General features: G+C 48.2%; 1 protein-coding gene across 2 annotated transcripts; it reads right to left on the bottom strand.

Moving 5' to 3' along the window:
- Positions 1-420: 420 nt before the first annotated feature.
- Positions 421-18,574, bottom strand: CETP (cholesteryl ester transfer protein). Of its 2 annotated transcripts, XM_050922782.1 has the most exons (16): positions 18,384-18,574; positions 16,457-16,571; positions 14,509-14,643; positions 12,931-13,001; positions 9,973-10,060; positions 9,773-9,842; positions 9,159-9,219; positions 6,790-6,881; positions 5,024-5,203; positions 3,708-3,758; positions 2,969-3,136; positions 2,161-2,228; positions 1,991-2,033; positions 1,817-1,886; positions 742-827; positions 421-631 (listed from the first exon to the last, which is right to left on the bottom strand). In XM_050922782.1, exons 1-16 carry the CDS (start codon positions 18,508-18,510, stop codon positions 557-559), a joined length of 1,500 nt encoding a protein of 499 aa, XP_050778739.1. In that variant the 5' UTR covers positions 18,511-18,574; the 3' UTR covers positions 421-556. The 2 variants fall into 2 exon arrangements, 1 of the variants encoding a protein (XP_050778739.1); XR_007769323.1 differs by lacking the exon at positions 1,817-1,886 and having other exon boundaries at positions 533-631.
- Positions 18,575-19,441: the final 867 nt, after the last annotated feature.

Genomic DNA, 19,441 nt, shown 5'->3' with positions numbered 1-19,441 from the left:
TTGATATGCCTGGTGGCTAGAAGCAGCATGGGACAAGGGTGACCAGATGTCCCGATTTTATAGGGACAGTCCTGATTTTTGGGTCTTTTTCTTATACAGGCTCCTATCATCCCCCCCCTCTCCCCATCCTGATTTTTCACACTTGCTGTCTGGTCACCCTACCTGGGACTAGCACAGTAAACCGCTGCATGTCTAAGATACATCAACGGGGATAAAAATGGACCAGTTAAATCCTTCACTGGGCCTGGCACTAGGTAGTAGTGAATCAAACCCACTGACTTAGTTGTTCACTTTCACAAGCACAGAGAATCACCTAAGACTTTTAAAGCAACAAGACGTAGCTTTGGCTATGGACTTCAGCATCCACGTTTAGCAGGGATTCATCAGAGAGAGGTGTCCATAAAAGCCAGAGGATTTTCTTGCTAAAATCAATATCTCTTTTAATGGCTGGAATATAGGGAAGTTGACCCCAAAAAAGGACATAATTTCATTGAGTCACATGCATTCTTTCTATTTGTGCAGTCAATTCCAACACTCCTTTACGAACGGATTCCTTCTATAATGTTTTCTTAAGAAAATCTACAAGCAAATGGTGTGGGAAGTCAAAGTCCAGCTGTATAATTAGGTATCCCTACAAAAAGAGAGAGAGAGAGAGAGACACTAGTTATACTAGCTCACGCCACATTTACAACAAGAAGCTTACAGTGTTCTGTACATAGAAGTGGATGTAAGTTGACTTACCTCCTTTGTGATGATCTCAGGATTTTTAATTTCAAATAGATTGAGTCCTTTGCTGTTCATCAGAGATGTTAAAGCTGGCTCGATCCCTATAAAACCAATACAACCATCCAGTTATAGGCCTACTAACTGTGGTTTGCTATTCCCTCGACAATAAACGCATTTGGTGAGACTGTTTGACTGCGTAGTAGAAGGGCAAACTTCCCATGCTGGGTGTGGTACCTCTGAGATCCCATGAACTTCAATTGTCCCTATTTTCACACAATGGGCCCGTTTCCACAATGCCACTGCTTTTAAGCACCAACATTTGTGCACTGGGCCTTGATCCTCTTTTCACCAGGGCCACTTTTCAGTTGCACAAGGGAAGACAGTTTTTCCATCTTGGTGAATAGGAAAGTGGATCCCACATGGGGATGAACATTAGTTTGTGCCTTTGAAACACACACATGCACCACGGAGCTTTTGAAGTGCTAGAAAACATGAACAAATGAAATACACCAGAGTGTGATTTTTTTGTTCGTGAGTCTGATGGAAGTGCATCATGAATCAATCAGTGATACACTGAATCTAAGGGGATCTCAGTTTTGTGCCAGGTTTGCCAATGATGTGACTTTCTTCACACCACTCTACTGGTCACTTTACAATTATTTAACCACGTTAGTGCTGCCTCAGATACTGTAGCAGGTACTGCCCCATGTACTGGGTCCATGGTCACTAGATGGAAGATTTTCCATAGAGGCCAAGGGGGTTTAGAGCATCTCCCATGATGCACTACAGCTAGGGGCTGCCATGATGCACCACTTCTCTGCACTAAGAAGAGAAAGGGTGCATCATGGTCAGTGTAATCCAACCTCAGAGGAAGCACCCAAACTACAACTCCCATGCAGCATTTCCAAATCAAAATATTTCAATTTTTGATTTTTTACCAAAAAGTCAGAATTTTCCATGGAAAACAACTCATTTCTGAACAGCAACTAAGGAACAATTAGAAACAACTTGCAGCCACTTCAAACGGCTGTTTGAAAACACAACTGATGTTGCGTGTTCTGCCAGAACTTTCTCCGGAGCATAAACTCACTTGAAATCACTTCTGGGATTCCCGCAACTGAGATGATTTTCTGCAGGAAGTGCCTTAGAGATCTGTCATCCTGAAAATCAAACACATTTACAGAAAAAAACAGCAACTGCAGAGATCTATAATGACCCCTAAGTTAGCAAGGTCTTCCCTGGAGATTAAATGCTCTCTACTTACCCCAGCTCTCTTCAAAGCACATTTAAAAACTTTAGGCTCTATTCTGTAGGGAAATATTAACCAAGAAAAGATAAAGTCAGTGAGAAATATCTGAAAAAGCCTTCTTTCCTTGCAGCTAGCACAGGCAAGTTAAGAGACCAGTGCAATGCACAACAGACACCGATACCTACACAGAGTCAGCGAGATGCAAAACCAGTTTCTTTTCTACATACGCGGACTGGATTGTGACAGTGACTTCCTGTGAAGAGAAAGAGACAGTCACATGCTCTGTCTGGTTTCATCACCAGATTTGTCGGAGGAAGAAAATCACCATCGTTCCCTTTTGCCAGTTAAGCATGGTAACATCCTGTTAAGTCCCTGGTTACTAGAAGCTTTGGAAACTGAAATTCTGTGACTTGATTAATGAGGTACGTGCCTAATAAGCGTTATTTATTAAGCCTGTACTATACAGGCTTAATACACAACACTGACCAAACACTTAAAGTCTCATTCCCGGATGCACAGGGCTCTGGTGTAGTTCTGATAAAGCCAATGGAATTACACATCAGAGATGTGTATGGCTCACAGAGTCAGCATTAATATAACGCACTACAGAACCCTTTTCCACAGGACTCTCTAGAAAAAACCTCATGTTCCAGGTTTGCATGTGTGGATGGAGGTCGAGGAACACCCAAGCTATACTGGCCAGCGAGGACAAATCCATGTTAACTGTCTAGTGAGGACAAATCCCAAGAGATAGAGAGAACAGGGGAGCGAGGGTGTGAGAAACTAACAACTTCAGATTGCTATTTGTGTGCCCCTCCAGCAGTCATTTACTTTCCAAACAACGTCAACGGAATGACCTAACTTTAAAGCTATTCTTGGTTTTATTGGTTGAGCACTAACAGCATTCGTGATGCAATGCCGCGCCTAGTGTGAGACATAGTCCCCCCCGCCCCAAGGAGTTTGCAACCTAGATTAACTGAATAAGCAACTGACCTTCTCAAAATATAACACCACGGTGGGCTCTGCTCCTTGGGAAAAAATGCTGAGTTCCACGGCAACAGATGACTTCACAATTGTCCCTTCAGGCTGGAGGATAATTTGGGGAGGGGTGAGACTCCAGATCTTAGCCAGAGAGTCATCATAAGATGTGCCTTGAAAAATCTGTAGGACATAAGGGGGACAGGATACCAGCTAAGTGCTCAAGACTTTTCTGAGGTGCATGGTACTTGATTTCTTAATTTACGCGGATCACGCAACACACAGCATCCCTCTTATAGCCTCAGGTTCTTCTCACTGGCCCCTGCCCCAACCAGCCCCAGTAATTCAATTGGGACACTGGAGGAACTATGCAGGGATGGGGGTTGGAGAAATCCACTCCCCGCTGCAGCTCTCCAGATGCTACTCCAGCCCAAGGGGTGAAGAAGGCTCTGCATCCCTTGCCCCCAGCATCCTAGAGATGGTGGGGAGGGGGAAGGACCCAAGATGCTGAATAGTGGCAAATCACCCAGCCCCAAACTGAAAGAGCCACTGTGTTCCAGCCTGCCCCCACCCCCAGTGGTTCCGTGTGGCAGGGGAGAATCAGGGCAGATGTTGACCTCCGGTTGGGTCATTGCCTTCTAGCTCAGGAAGGGCGTTCCTTCTGTTTTTCTTTAAATGGAATATAAAATGGTAAAGTGAATAAACAACATTGCCGCGGTCCATAAGGTTAGCTCTGAACTGGCTCTGTGGTTACCTCTTGCACAATCCCTTGATGAGCCTCCGTGTCTTCCATTTCAAACATCTCCTTCAAAGAACAACAACAAGGAAATTATGAGTTGGCTTGAGCACAATGTGTTCCCAATGTGTCACCAGAGCTGGGGGGACCAAAGAGGGCCCGTAGCTTGAGGGCAACTCCCAAGAAATTCTAAAATGTGGCTGAATAAATATGTAACACTAGGGGCAGACCCTGGAGACCACAGAGCAATGGTCTATCTTGAACCAACGAACCACCGGAACAGTGTGTGGCTGGAGATCTTTGCTACCACTGACCCAGGCTCCGGTTTTGCTCTCATTAAAAGTAGGATAAATTACAATGCATTGTTCCCCATCATCAGCAAATTGTTCTGTCAACCCCTTCTCCTACCCCCGTCTCTCCGTCTGTGCTTTTTCACTCCAGCTGCTGCTGGTTTCACCCCACTGGATTTTTCCTCTTCATCACAGTCATTCTCCTAAGCACAGCCCAAGCCCAGCACCAGTTCTAAGCTGCAATAAATCAAGTGCTCTTGTCTACTCAGAACTAAGCTTGGTGCAAGCTGGTATTTCAGCTCTTGTAACACCTTCTCTTCTGCAGTACTGCTGGGAAAACAAGACCCACAGTGGTTTGTTTTCTGAGGATTTCTTTTTTCAGTCTTAAGATGTGGTTAGAGCCAGGTAAGACATTGTGAGGTTGCAGATTTCATTTTCTCCTAACGATCCCATAGCATATTTTGCTCACTTTATAAGTCAAAAGATTAATTTTCTATCTGCCAGCGTAACCCACTCAGTGTGGGCACTGTCACCCACAGCCAGCGGCTGATGCTGCTGATACAGCCTTGGTTAACAGCTAAGACTTTAGATCCCAAGTTCTCACTTTCAGTCCCCACTGCTGACAACCCTCCCATAGGACCAGTGTTATACCTGCACCACAGACTTAGCCCCAGGATCTGAAAATCCAGCTAGGCTCATGTCAAAGACTCCGCAATCCAGAAAATATGCTGAGTGTGTTGTTACCATGAAACAAAATAGAATCCACTTTGCTTTCCCATAGCTCTTTGGGGTCTGCAGGGGATTAATAGATAGGACTCATCAACCAACACAGGGAGCTGGTATGGACATCTGAGAAGGTGCCACTTCTCTGACCGTGATCACACTGTAGGCTGTATCTCACTATACATTCCTTTCTTTTGGAACCAGATTGCACAGCAAATGAATGCTCTGAGAATTTTTACCTTCGCTCCAAAGTGAGGGGGGGAGGGCTTCAAAATACTATATGAGTGAGAGAAAAGGTTAAAATAACCATGTAATAGTTACCCTTAACTCTTCCCCTGTGATCGTTAACACCAGACGTTCATCCAGGAAAGCTGCCAAGGCCAGAGAGTTCAGGACCTGGTCTGAAAACCAGAAGTATAGCATCCTGGACTCGGAGAGCAGAGATGGAGCAAACATGGAGTCATTGAAGACAACTGAATAGTTCTTGTACAAAAGCAGACCCTTCAAATGAAAGAGAGTGGATTGCTGGTGACCACCAATTAGGGTGACCAGATGAGAGACGTGAAATATCAGGATGCAGAGCATGGGGGACGGGTCCAGTGGAGCAACAACAACAACAAAAAAAACCAATAACCCACCAAGAGCCGCCAGAGCATAGGAAAAATTGGTGGGGGAGGAGAAGGAATGCGGCGTGCTTGGGGAAGAGATGGGGCCAGGGCAGGAATTTGGGGAGGGATCCAATGGGGGAGGGAGGGGCGGAGCCCCCTCCGCCTGTGCCCCAGAAGGCAAAATATCGGGACAATTTGTGTCCCCACCAAACATCGGTCGGGATGCTGGACAAACAAGTAAATAAATATCGGGACAGTTCCGATAAAATCAGGACATCTGGTCACCCTACCACCAATTAGCCAGCTGTCCTCACCTGGCCACGTCACACTTGGTTTGCGACACAAAGGGCTAGTTGCGTTTATCAAAGTCAGACAGGATAAGCCAAGCCAGACACGGATGGAAGACGGTGCACTATGCAGCCTGGGCAAGATGCTCTGCCACCCCTGATACATGCAGGGTGTAGTGAGGGTGGATAGCTAATCCCAAAGGGGCATGGTGGAGCTAAGAAGCCAGTTGCAGCTCCCTGATTTTAGGGATGAGTCTATGCTGGCCCCGTCCTCAGCATAGATGAGAGCAGTCCAAGGACCATTCTAAATCACAGCCGCTGGTTGAAACCACAAGGGACTGTTATGCCAGGTAGGGACTGCAAGAGCCCAATAATGCTTCAGCTGCACCCTCTTGTGCCTAGCTAGCCATCCTATGTGGAGACTCACCCCACGCTGAGGGAGTCCTCGAGAGATCAGTTCAGGTGGACCATGGTGCTGGCTGGGGGGGGCGTGGAGAATTTGACCCCTGTATGTGCAGAGTTTACCGAAGACCTTTCTAATTCCTGAGGGTTTGAGTTGCTTTAACTGAACCCGAGCGTCACTTTGTATGTCCCTTGTCAACAGCGTTCCCAGTAAGGACAGGTGAGAGCCAGCCCGGATCAAATAAGAGCCAGTCTGCAAATCTTTCCATCACTTGCCTTCTAAAACACTAGTCCTGAAAAAAAGATACTCTGTCCTTCTAGAACGCCTTTAATCTGGGGCTCTTACAGCTCACTGCACCCTAGGGAGAGGGGATTTATCATCGCTATTTCACAGGTGGGGAAACTGAGGCAAAGAATCAGTCAGGGGGAGGGATAGCTCAGTGGTTGGAGCATTGGCCTGCTAAACCCAGGGTTGTGAGTTCAATCCTTAAGGGGGCCACTTAGGGATCTGGGGCAAAAATCTGTCTGGGGATAGGTCCTGCTTTAAGCAGGCAGTTGGATTAAATGACCTCCTGAGGTCCCTTCCAACCCTGGTATTCCAAGTGACTTCAATTATATAATGAATCAGAACCAGCAGGAGAGCTCTGGAGTCTTCCTTCCTTAACCCTTGCTCTAACGGTTAGACATCTCTGCCTTCTAGCCATCTCCACTCCAGGAGTGGGACTGGGAAGAAATTAGTATGAAATGCCCGCCCACTTATTTGTCCCCCCGCCAAAAAAAATTACTTTACCTTATGATGCGATTCCATGTAGTTTGCCTTTATTACCGGAAACGATGCCAGTGAAATATCTACTCCTATAGGCCCATCCTGGAGGAAATTTGCTGCAGAAAGATAGAAAAAACCACTCATTTTACTGACTGTGCAATTTCACATGATCGAGGCCAGAATATACGAAGTCCATTTAGAACACTAACATTAACTCCTGCAGACTAGAGGAAGATAATATAGCACAGCACTAGGAGTCAGTACACCTGGGTTCTATTAGTATCTCTGCCACGGATCTTCTGTGCCTCGGTTTTCCCACTTGTAAAACAAGGCTAATAATTCTCAATCCTTGCATTCCAAAGTGACAGGAATGCAATAGAAAAACTTTAGATAGATGGACATGAATGGCTTCAGTCTCTCAGGCTTCATACTTTAGTTTAAGGTCACTCACTATCTAACTAATCTAATAAATATTATTTATCCATCCCTGTGGTGTCTGAGCATGTAGGCCAACCAGGAAGGGAGGGATTTTCAAGCACATTTACGTGACTCAGGAACACAAGTTCTATTGAGTATTTTTTCCCCCTTGGCAAATATTTTCCTACAGGACGGCACCTAAAGCTTTTAAACCTGCCTGGAGCTGTGGTCAATATTTCATCTTAAGGGAGGAGCCCCTGGCAAACTGGGATGTCATTTTCAATGGCTGCAATGAACATTTCATTTGTCAATTTCTGTTTGGTTCTCATAATGACAAACCTCTAAGGCGCTTTCAGGTGCCGGAAGCCCAGAAGTGATTTCAAGCGAGGGCAGTCTGGGGGGAACGTTCTGATGGTGATGCCCACACATGCCACATCAGTTCAGTGTACAGACAGCTGTGAGCTGGTTCTTATGGCTTTGCTGATACCGTTCCATGGCTGCTCTCATGGCACCACCGTTAAGTGCCAGCGTTTAATGGCAATGTTGGCACTTGAAAGAAGATGTAGCAAGTCCATGGGGCAGGACCTGGGTCAGTATATCAGACAGCACTAAAGTGGCCCAGAAATAGGACTGGCTAGGAGAACGGTGCAAAAAGAATCCCACTATTGACAACACTGGCACAAAACTCCATTTTCCTCACATTCAGCAAATCACCCAGTCATGACGCCCTGACTTTTTTCCTCTGTCTCCCCCCACCACAAAAATCACACTCTGGTGTGTTTCCAGACATGGTTCCCAGCATGTCAAAAGCTGGAGTGTGTTTCAGAGGCATCAATCCTGCTTGTCTCCACGCATGACTTGTCCTCCTATTCACCAACGTGAGAAACTGTCCTTTCTCATGCAAAATGGCCCTGGTGAAAAAAGGAGCAAGGTCTGCTGGGAAAATCCTGGTTGTTAAAGAACAGTGTCATTGGCGTGGGGCCCGTTGTGTGAAAATGAGGACAACTGAAGAGAGGCTCCTGCTGGGCTTACGTTCATGGGATCTCTGAGGCACCGGACAGCCTGGACAGTTTGCCCTTCTGCCTGCAGTCTGAGAGGTCACTTCTGGGGAAGTGACGTAGGTGAACGGGCCCTACTGACTTCCACTGGGATTTGTGCTCTGAAGTAATTTGCAGGCCTTTGAAAAAATCCAGCCCCAAGTCTCACGCAGGCACTTCTAATGAAATCTTACTTACCCGATGGACTTGAGCATCTCTTTGGAATCTCTACAACACTCCCTCCTCCTGTTTTAACTCAGAGCAGATCGACTCTGAAACCACTGTAGACATGCCCAAGTTAGCTTTGATCTAGCTAACTCGGGTACTACCTGCCTGAAGCCAGGTGTACACTCAGACGTTAGGTCACCCCAGCTACATCGCTCAGGGGTGTGAAAAATCCCCCACCCCCAGCAACGCCATTAAGCCAACCTACCCAGTACTAGGTATCATTCCTCCATCAACCTATCTACCACTTCTCAGGGAGGTGGGTTAACTACAGTGAGGGGAGAAGCTCTCATGTCACTGTAGTAAGTAGCTAAACCGAAGTGCCACCATGGCTCTGTAGCTTTCCGAGTGTAGACTAGCCCTGAGTAATTGCCCAGGGGCCAGGAATGGCTTGCACAGCCCACACTGACCCCTAGCTGGATAAAAGCTAGCTTGAGTATATCCACCCCACACAAGTGGAAGTCCCGCCCCACGACTGCAGGGTAGATGGACCCTCTATCTCCAGCCTGCGTAGTTTCTTTCCCCAACCCCCCCACTGCACAGGGAGGGATTCCGATTAGTGCACTTTTGGTGCGGCTTCCCCTACCATGGCCATGTCTCGATCCCCGTTTCACAGGGACAGGGTCATTGTCTCCTTTGGGTCTAGCTCAGCCTTAGTGGATTGCGTCTAAGAAAGGAGGAAAACAGGGAAGAGAAAATGGGCACAACACTTACCTGCTCTGTCCTGTATAAAATCTGCCAGCAGCTGAGCCAGAGAGTTAATTTCATTACACACCTACAAGAGAAAAGGAAAAAAATGGAATGCATTCGTGTGGGCCAAAAAATCCCTGGCGTTGCCATGTGTCCAAACCCAAGTCTTGCAGCCTCCGAGGCCTCGGTGTGATCTCGCTCATGCCAGTTTTGCACTGGTATAACACCACTGGAGTCACTCCTGATTTACACCACTGGGAGATTAACATCAGCCTCCTGCTTTTTAAATGTGACCCTCAAGCGTCTGACATTACCCTCTTTTTGGATACTAGCACTAAGAGGTTGCTGCTAAGCAAGGCAGGATGCTCCATGTCTGTCAGCTTGTTGCTAAAACCCTGCTGTCCCAGGATACCAGGGTCTAGAACTGGGACTCAACCCTATATTCCTGGCAGCCCAGGTCCAGAGTACTCCACTTAGCCCCCAGACCAGCCTCTAAGTTTCACTGGGACTCCTCAGAGTGCATAAAGTTAAGTAGGTGGCTACATCTTTGCAGGATCAGGCCAGAGGCTTATAGGGCACTTTGTAGACATAAGACGCAGCCTCTGCTTTTCTGTCATCTAGTCATTTGAGTTTCTTACCTGGCCTTTTAGAACGAGCTTCAAAGTAAAGGAAATGAAGTCTGTGAAGAGCTGTTTCAGCCACCCTGGCCTGCGGAGAAGAAATATCGTTACAGAAATGTGAGGGGCGCCCAATGGGATCGAAAGCCCGTGGGGACCGTAGTGATGGGCCGGGCAAGCTGCCATGTGCACAATGATGCACTGCTTGAAGAGGAACTCACTGTTTGTCTCCTTGGAGATGGAGCGTCAGCTTATGGAAGATCAGGTAACAATCCGAGGTATCGGCCGCCACCCAGCCCTTTGCACACGCTGCACAGCACAAAAAACAAATGTGGATTATAAACCCCGTGCAGCTGACAAGCGAAATAAACAGGGCGCCTGTGCTAGCTGGAGCGAGTACAGGAGAAAACAGGGGGAATCAGAGACCCCGGGTGACTAGAGGGAAATGGATCTTTTAACTGCACCATACTGAGGCGTGGAAGAACTTAGGGTCTGAGGCTACAAAGGGGCAAACATTGCATGTGTACCAAGCTCAGTAGGTTTATGGGGGACTTATTTGGGATTAAGACAGGGAGGCAGGAACCAGGAAATGAGAGCACTGGGGGTCAAATTTTTAAAAGCATCCCAGGCCCAGATTTTCAAAGGTATTTCAGACGCATTGCTCTGCTCAGGGCCTCCCGGGGGGAGGGGGGTGGAGGGGCGAGAGGCAAGAGGGCCAATTTGCCCCAGGCTCCGGGCCCCGCAGAAGCCCCCACGAGAGTTTTTCGGGGCCCCTGGAGTGGGGTCCTTCACTCGCTCCAGGGGCCCTGGAAAACTCTCACGGGCCTGGGCCCTCAGAGCTTCTTCTGCTCCGGGTCTTCAGCAGCGGGGCCCCCCCACCGTGGGCCTTTGGGGCACTTTGGCGGCGGGTCTAGGAGCAGAAGGACCCCCCCGCTGCAGAATTATCGCTGAAGTGGGGCCCCTCCACTGCCGAAAACCCCAGGCCCCCTGAATCCTCTGGGCGGCCCTGGCTCTGCTCAGGGCTGCAATCCCAAGCTGGCTTCACAACCTGAGTCTCATTTTCCAAAGGAAACAAAGGCACTTAGGAGTCTGATGTCTGGTCTGGTCTACAACTAAAAGTTGGGTTGACCTAGCTACGTTGCTCAAGTACCTGAAAAATTCATGCCCCTAGTTAAGCCGATCTAAGCCCTGGCGTAGACGCTGCTAGATCAACAGAAGAATTCTTCTGTCAGCCAAGCTATTGCCTCTCCCGCAGGTGGATTAACAACAGGAGAACCCCTCCCATCATCAGAGCAAGTGGCTACACTACAGGAACGGAGCAGAAGCGCTGTAGCTACACTGCTGTAGCACTCGTAGAGTAGATATCCACGAAGTGGTATTAAAAGTCAGTGGGACTTAGGCACCTAAATCACTTGGATGCTTTTGAAAATGTTACCCGTATCTCAACTCTGCCCACTAACTCAAGTCACTTCATGTCTATGTGCCTGTTTGCCCCTCTGTACTATGGGGTGAACGCCTGCCCATTGTCAGGCAGTGCTTTGAGAGCTGGAGCACTCGGCTTCCTCTCCAAGAGAACTAGCAAATCTAAACAACTCTGGCACTTTCTGCCAGGATCTCGCTCCTCTCTGACTTCAAAGCAACTCCCATGTAACATTATTTGCGACTCCCCATCACAACCAAAAAAAGGTATTTCCTCCACCAGACATTTTCTACATGGAACGCGATTTTTAAACATACTTCTTCCCCCAGCCTCCCAGCCCAAACCAATGCACTGTGGGGAACAGGTTTGCAAATCATTCATTCCATGCACTCTGCAATGCTGGCTGCACTGCAGTTAGCTTGCAAACCACTGCATGCAAAAGGCTCCTGTCAATCCTCTGATGACTGAGACGACCGGCAGGCAGTTTCACCAAGAACTTCTGGCTTCTAGTTCTGCACTGACTGGCTGCAATATCTTGGTCCTGTTCCCTTCCCCTCGCTCTGCCTTGCTTTTCCTGTGGATAAATGACGTGCTGCAAGGGATAATCGGCTCAGGCAGGGCTCTGCAAATATGACACACTGTTGTCACATGCGTCATGCTGTTATTGCACCCAAGGGTCTTTAGAGCAGCGAAGCCAAAGAAATAACCAACTCCCTCCCACCAGCAATAGATGCTTCTGTTTGGTCTAGTGAGAGAATGCGGAAGCCAGCAAGGAATCTAAAGCCCAGTCTGGGATAAGCCATTGACTCATTTTTCATAAAGCCAGTCACTTTATGTTATATATTATACGGCACTCAGAAACAGGCTATAGAACAGGACCTCGCTGAAAATGAAGATGCCCTTGTGAAGTTCTGCTTCCCTGGATCAAACCGCGCAACTGACACAACTTTGTGCAACTCACCCCTGGGTTTGTGAGGTTTTTTGTTATCCTAAACTGCAAAATAGAGAAGAGAGCTGGTCTGCGGATAGAGCAATGGCCTTGGCCTCGAGATCCAGCCCAATTCTCAGCTGTCCAGCAATGTAAATCCACGTAGCTCCATCAAAACAATTGACACTAGTGGATAACCTGTCCCTTTAATCTCTCTGTACCTCAGTTCCCCCTCTGTAAAATGGGATTCCTCTCTCCTACGTTGTGCCTGCCTTGCCTAGTTAGACTGTTAGCTTCAAGTGCAGGAACTGTCTCTCGCTGCCTGTCTGTAACCGCCCAGCCCAATGGGGCCTGGATCTCAGATTGGCCACTCGCTGCTACTCTAAGGGTATGTCCAGACTACCTGCTGGATCGGCGGGTAGCGATCAATTTATTAGAGATCGATATATCGCGTTTCATCTAGACGCAATACATCAATCCCTGAACGCATTCCCATCGACTGTGAAACTCCACCAAGGCGAGCAGGGGTAGCAGAGTTGACGGGGGGAGCCGCAGCCGTCGATCCTGCGCCGTGAGGATGGGAGGCAAGTCGAAGTAAGATACGTCGACTTCAGCTACGCTATTCCCGTAGCTGAAGTTGCGTATCTTACATCGAACCCCTCAGTGTAGACCAGGCCTTAGAGATAAGCAACAAAAGGGCCATGTAAGCTTCTCAAAGCAAAAACACATTGCACTGCATGGCAGGAGAGGTAACGAACGGTGCCTTGGGCTCAGCAAAGTTAATCCAGCTGCAGGTAAGGACGCTGTATTCCAGGCTGTGCTGCTACTTACTCAGTTTGGCGTTGATCTGGAGATCAATTGAGGATTCGATTTCAAAATCAATGGAGTGGGTGAGTTTCACACTGTAAGAGAATGGAGAACACTCGGCAGCCGTATCTGTCACAGAACTAGAAGCCCAGTGCTGGCACATAGACCGCAATGGCAATAGGTGCCTTCTAAACACCTTGAAGACATTAGATGGACTATGTAGGACTAGCTCTGTTTCTGTCTTTATTAGCCATTTCCCCCTTGAATAAAGAGGGCATGAAATTGCAACTCTTGTTTTAAAAAAAACATAACCCAGAATTCAGGTTTCAGAATGTGTGTCCTTCTCTCGTATTCACTCCCTGGGTTTCTTTGCACTGCAAATTGCTAGTTGATGTCACATCAAGACTAGAACCAGGGCTGGTGCTACCATTTAGGCAGACTAGGCGGTTGCCTAGGATGCCAAGATTTGGGGATGCCAAAAAGCGGCGCCCCCCAATTTTTTTTTAAGTGTTTGAGCTGCCGGTGCCCTGGGAGGGAGAGGGAATCTGAGCTGCCACCGGCAGCCCAGGGGTTCCGCTGGGTCAGTGTGCCGCCAGCAGCCCAGGGGTTCCCCTGGGTCAGCGCGCCGCTGGCAGCCCGGGGGTTCCACCGCGCAGTCGCTGCTTTTCTTCTCCCACCTCCCAGGCTTGCAGTGCCAATTAGCTGTTTGGCACCGCAAGCCTGGGAGGAGAATTAGAGCAGGACAGCGTGCTCGGAGAGGACGCGGAGCAGATGTGAGCTAGGGTGGGGAGGTATCGCAGGGCACCCCGGGCCACGGGGTGGGGAGCTTCCACGGGGGGTGGGGAGCTGCTGCGGGGGGGGGACCTCAGGGTGGAGGGGGGGGCGGGGAGCTGCTGCAGGGCTGGGGGGACGCAAGATGAAAGTTTCCTCTAGGGCGTGAAACTTCCTTGCACCGGCCCTGAATAGAACCACCACACTGATGTACTATTCAGAGCTCAGACCTGGCCCCCTCACTTGTCTGTGTAGCTCTCTCACCTTCCCCACCCTCCCTCCATCTGCTCCTTCTCATTGCCAACTAGGATTAAATGGATTCAGGATGTTTTGAGAATCCTTTAGGAAAAGTCTGGGCTTGTTTACCTTAGAAAGGAGACAAATAATGGGGATAGGATATACGGTTATACAATAATGAGTGGGACAAACAAGGCAGGTTGGGGATTGTTGTTGTTGTCTCATAACACAAGATCAAGATTCAAAACCAGGAGATGGAAATACTTTTGCACATGACACATAATCAGATGGCGGAACTCACTGCCACATGAAGCTGCTAGGGACTAAAACTTAGCACAGTTCCAAAAGGGATTGGAGATTTATCTGGATGTCAAGAATATCCAGTTATAATGAATAATGATACATAATAATAATGTTGGGAAAGATATTAAACTTTGAAGCACAGTCACTAACTATTAGAGACCAGCATGTGGGGGCAGATTACCCCACATCTGTCCACTGCTGGGCTTCTTACTGCTGGCAGAGACATGCTACTGGATTAAATGTACCTGGGACTGATCCAGTCTGGCAGTTCCTGGGTTCCTACATACTTACAACCAAGCCCCGGTGTAGCCATAACTCAGGGTCCCTTTGAAGGATGCTGTCACATTCTGAATTGCAATGTCTATGGCATCGTCTTCCTTAAAATCGACCTCACTGTTTTCTATGGACAAGTCATTGATCTGTATGCTAAAGAAGAAAACGAAAAGGGTGGATACATTCAGAATGCCCGGTGGGACCTGAATGTGTCTCTTTTCTCCGTTGGCGCTCTCTCGGTTATTGTTTCTTGCTAACCTTGTAATTGTACTGAACTCTGTACATTCGCTGGGACAATTTCTAGGAGAGACGCGACATAAAGTTGTTTTGTTGCATTGCATTTCTTCTTGGTCGTGTGAGTAATAAAAAATAATATATAGTCTTGTGTTCTTACAGCTGCTTTGGCTGACTTGTATGAATGATCACTAATGACAAGTTAACATAATCAAATACAGCATCTTTCATCCCAAAGTGGTTACACACTCAGCACCCTACTATAAGCAGGAATTGCCTCATCCACCTTTGAAACTGTAACCCGTGCCCATGGGTGGCCCTCTGGCACCCTCTGGTGGTGGCTAGGCCACATTTAGCGATTGATAAACCTGATTCAGCTGTATCAGCCAACAGTGTGTCATTTAGCTCAATCAGTCAGTCAGCCCTACACAGCAACCACCCCATAGCAGTGCATCAGAGCCCCAGGTCACCGCCTTGGGGCTGAAAACAGCATGTAGATCAGGGGTAGGCAACCTATGGCACAGGTGCCAAAGGCAGCACACAAGCTGATTTTCAGTGGCACTCACACTGCCTGGGTCCTGACCACTAGTCCGGGGGACTCTGCATTTTAAATGAAGCTTCTTAAACATTTTAAAAACCTTATTTACTTTACATACAACAATAGTTCAGTTATATAATATAGACTTATAGAAAGAAACCTTCTAAAAACATTAAAATGTATGACTGGCACGCAAAACCTTAAATCAGAGTGAATAAATGAAGACTCGGCACAGCACTTCTGAAAGGTTGCCAACCCCTGATGTAGATGTTCGAGCTAGGGCTGGAACTTGAGAGCCCTGCCAGGTTTCAGAGCCCTGGCTCCAGCCCAAGGCTGAATGTCTGCATGGTTATTTTCTAGCCCTGCAGCATGAGCCCAAATCAGCTGATCCACACTCTGAGACTTGCTGCTGTGGGTGGGCTTGTTTGTTTCTTGCTGCCTGCTTGCTGTGTAGCTGTACCTGCAGAGGCCTGTGCTTTAAGACACAGAGGTGGCAGGTCAATCCACCCAGGGACGCAGCGCTACACAAGTAGCTCCGCACAGAAACACCGCACCACCACGTAGCAAAGAATCCGGCACCAGTTCAAGCAGCACAGGACATTTAGGTGGGCAACAGTTAATGACAGAGATGGGCCCTGGTCCGACGTACTTTGGGAAAGTTCAGATCTTCTTGTGAACTGCGTGACTTAGAGTCCGGGGACATGGGCAGTGCTTTGAAACCCACCTGTTCTCCAAGCCCCCAGAGCAGACGCAGTCCGTGGTGCAGTTACTGAATTGCTACATGCAGATCTGCAGGCAGCGGACGCCATGTGGGGGTTGGCCAGCTGTTTAAACAGTGCCACATGTCAATCAATGAGTTCAGTCACCCCCCTGAGTCATTTCAGTCACCTGAACCTTGGGACACCTTCCCCCATTCTCTTCGCTCTCTGCCAATGATGTAAGTGAAACAGCTCACAAACAGCCCTGGCAGGTTGTTAGATCTCGAGCTGCAAGTGACTTATCCAATGGCAGAGGCCAAATACTTGCACGTGGAAAGGAGCAGAAGGGGGCCTCGTTCTCCCATCCATGATTTCAGACTGAGCACATTTGAATCTCCCCTTCAAACCTTCTTCCTAGGCACATCCAGGACCTTATCCATAGGCCTGCCGCATTTCATGGCACAAAAGGGAGTTTAGAAAGCGCAGTTGTACTTACTTCATTAACCCGTAGGTCACTTTGCCAAGAAACGCCATGGACTTTTCCCCACTGATATCGGGGTAGGTGGCATGTCTGAATGCTGCTTGGATCACCTGAGCTGTTTGCTGGTTCACTGCAAGCAGAACAAAGGGAGAAGACAAACGATAAAGCACAATTCAGCTGCGTTTCAAAATCAGATCAGCGCCTCTTGTTAATAGCATTAAAAGCCATACAGTTTTGCTTGGCCCCTGGCACCCATCCATGCAGGCATCAGCTCCCATTAGCTTCATGATAAAACGCTGACTTGAGCGTGTTGCGCAGGGGAAGGTCAGAGGGATAGAACCTCCCTGTGTCTGACCCGTGCTCCCAGGGCCTTCAGCCCAGATTTCACAATGAGACCAGGTCATGAAGAGAGTTTAATGATCCTCCCCATCCAGCACAAATCTGATCAACTGAGCTCAGAGCGATGGATCTCACTCCTGAGGTCTCACTCCTGAGTTCCAGTGCTTTGCTATAAGGCCGTTGCCAACCACCAGACACAATGCAAAAGGACAGAAGAGTTTCCACAGCAGATGAGACCATTGGTCCATCATGTCTGGTTGTCCCACGACAGCATGGCCAAGATCATTTGATCCTTCCTCCGTGGCAGGTAACCAAACAGCCTAATGCACCTAGCCAGGTGTGCAGCTCTGCACACGAGGCTAAACAATCGTTCCTGACTCTTGCAGTTGATCTCGGTATACCCTGGAGAGTGAGGTGAAATTACTAGGCTCATGATCATGGCCTGCACAGCTACAAAATGTTATTAACAGCCATAACATTACCCATCCCCTTTCAAATTCTAGCCACAGAGTGTGTCTCAGGCAGAATTTAAGTGGTATAAAGTACTATTTCCTTCTCTTGCTTCTAAATATACCAGCCATCAAATTCATCATCTGTCTTCTTATGCTTGTATTATGGAACAGGGAACCAAGAACAGACTGATTAGTTTTCACTCTCCCCTTCATTACTAAGGCTGGAGTATTTAAAATTAAGTACTAGCGCCTTTCATCTGAGGATCTCAAACCCCTTTAGAAAAACCGCTAATGCAACAAAGAAACGTTGCTCCCTCCACTGAGAAACCGAGGCACGGAGACGTTACGTGATTTGCCTTTGGTGCATGGCAGAGCTTGGAATCAAACACAGCCCACCTGACTCTCACACTGCTGCTTTAACCACTAGACCATACGTCCCCACATCAATTACTGTTACAAAAGTGGTTTTTTAAAAAGGTCTGGATAATTTCATGGCCCCCAACAACAGCTGTAGCGATGAAAGCTAAGTTTATAATGGTCATTAAATGGTGTGAGTATAGATATAAAACAGGGTTTCTCCAACTGGGGGTCAGGACCCCTCAGGGGGTCATGAGGTTATTATGGGGGGGGGAGTCACGAGCTGTCAGCTTCCACTCCAAGCCCCGCTATGCCTCCAGCATTTATAATGGTGTTAAATATATAAAAAAAGTTTTTAATTCAGAAGGGGGTGGAAATCACACTCGGAGGCTTGCTGTGTGAAAGGGGTCACCGGTACAAAAGTTTGAGAACCACTGATATAAAATGACAAATAAATCTATTGCTTCAGGGCACGGACTGGGTGGCAGAGTGGTCAGGAAGGAATTTGCTCCCAAAGGACAGCATCACACAATTGACTCTGAAGCATCAGTCATTGGCTAATGCGGGAGGCTACTGCTGCCTCATTGGACCAGCAGTCTGGTACAGCATAGCACGTCCCATTTCAATGGGATACTTAATAGTACGGTCCCACAGGCTGATTGCAAAGGCTTAACTATAAATACAGCTAGTTGGGGAAACAGGGACGGAGCAGCACTGATGTACTCGTAGCCGCCTGCGGTGCCCGCCGCCTGCCTTCCCCGGGGCGAATATAGCCCAAGAAAGCAGAGACTTACACACTAATGCCGCTGGCTTGGTCATTCTGCAGACGATCCCAGTGAGGTTCAAGGACGACTCCTCAAACGTACAAGCCACTGCCGCGCTGATAAGCGCTAGCGGGATCACGAAGAGCCCAGCCATCATTCTCTAGGCGGATGATCCCAAGGAAGGACTGGCTGACCGAGTCCCTGCTGCAGCGCCAGCTCCTTTCCCCCCAAACACAGCTCTTTCTAGACAGGACATGAGCCACTTCCCTTACTTATCCCAGTCATCACACATTTCCTGATTTTCCTATGGCTTCCTTAACCCTCACAGAGCCACCGCTCTGCCTTCAGCCCAGAAGAGGCAGTAGGTTTAGACAGGCCGAATTCTTTCCCCAAGACTGCTGTAAATCCAGAATAACACCCTGCAGCCAGTGGAGTTATGCTGGTATGAGACCTGGATCAGCCCTGTGGACAAGCATTCAGGGGGATAGTTTAGAGGTTTACCCATCACCTCTTTACAGTTTGCCCTTAGAAGAGAGAGAATCCTTATTTTACAGCTATGAGTTGGCTTTGTCCTCGGGTAGCACCTTCCATCCTAAGCGCTTTTCAAAAGGTACAATCCGGATTCAAAAGGCCTCCCCTTCACCGGTGCCCCCTGCCCCATCACCCCCTCCACATCACATGGTGCACTTATGCTGAAATGCGGTTTGGTCACACTCTTCACGGGAGGCAGCATTCTCTGGACGATTGAACAAAACCCTTGAATCGGAATGTCATATAGGGTGATATTTGGGTCTTTTTCTTATATAGGCTCCTATTACACCCCCCACACACACCCCGTCCGATTTTTCACACATGCTGTCTGCTCACCCTAGTGTTATATGCTACTGAATTCGAGCTCCAGCTCTGTCGATGACTCACTGTGTGGTTTGGGCACGTCTCTTTGTGCCTCTGTGTTCCTATCTCTAAAACGGGAATGATAATTGGTCTCTGGCGTTGGGAGGATTAGCGCAGCAGTTAGGGTGACCAGAGAGCAAATGTGAAAAAATCAGCATAGGGGGGTAATAGGAGCCTATATAAGAAAAAGACCC

This window comes from Gopherus flavomarginatus, chromosome 14, assembly GCF_025201925.1.
Source record: "Gopherus flavomarginatus isolate rGopFla2 chromosome 14, rGopFla2.mat.asm, whole genome shotgun sequence".
Taxonomy (NCBI): domain Eukaryota; kingdom Metazoa; phylum Chordata; order Testudines; family Testudinidae; genus Gopherus; species Gopherus flavomarginatus.
This window is presented reverse-complemented; position numbering and strand designations above follow the sequence as displayed.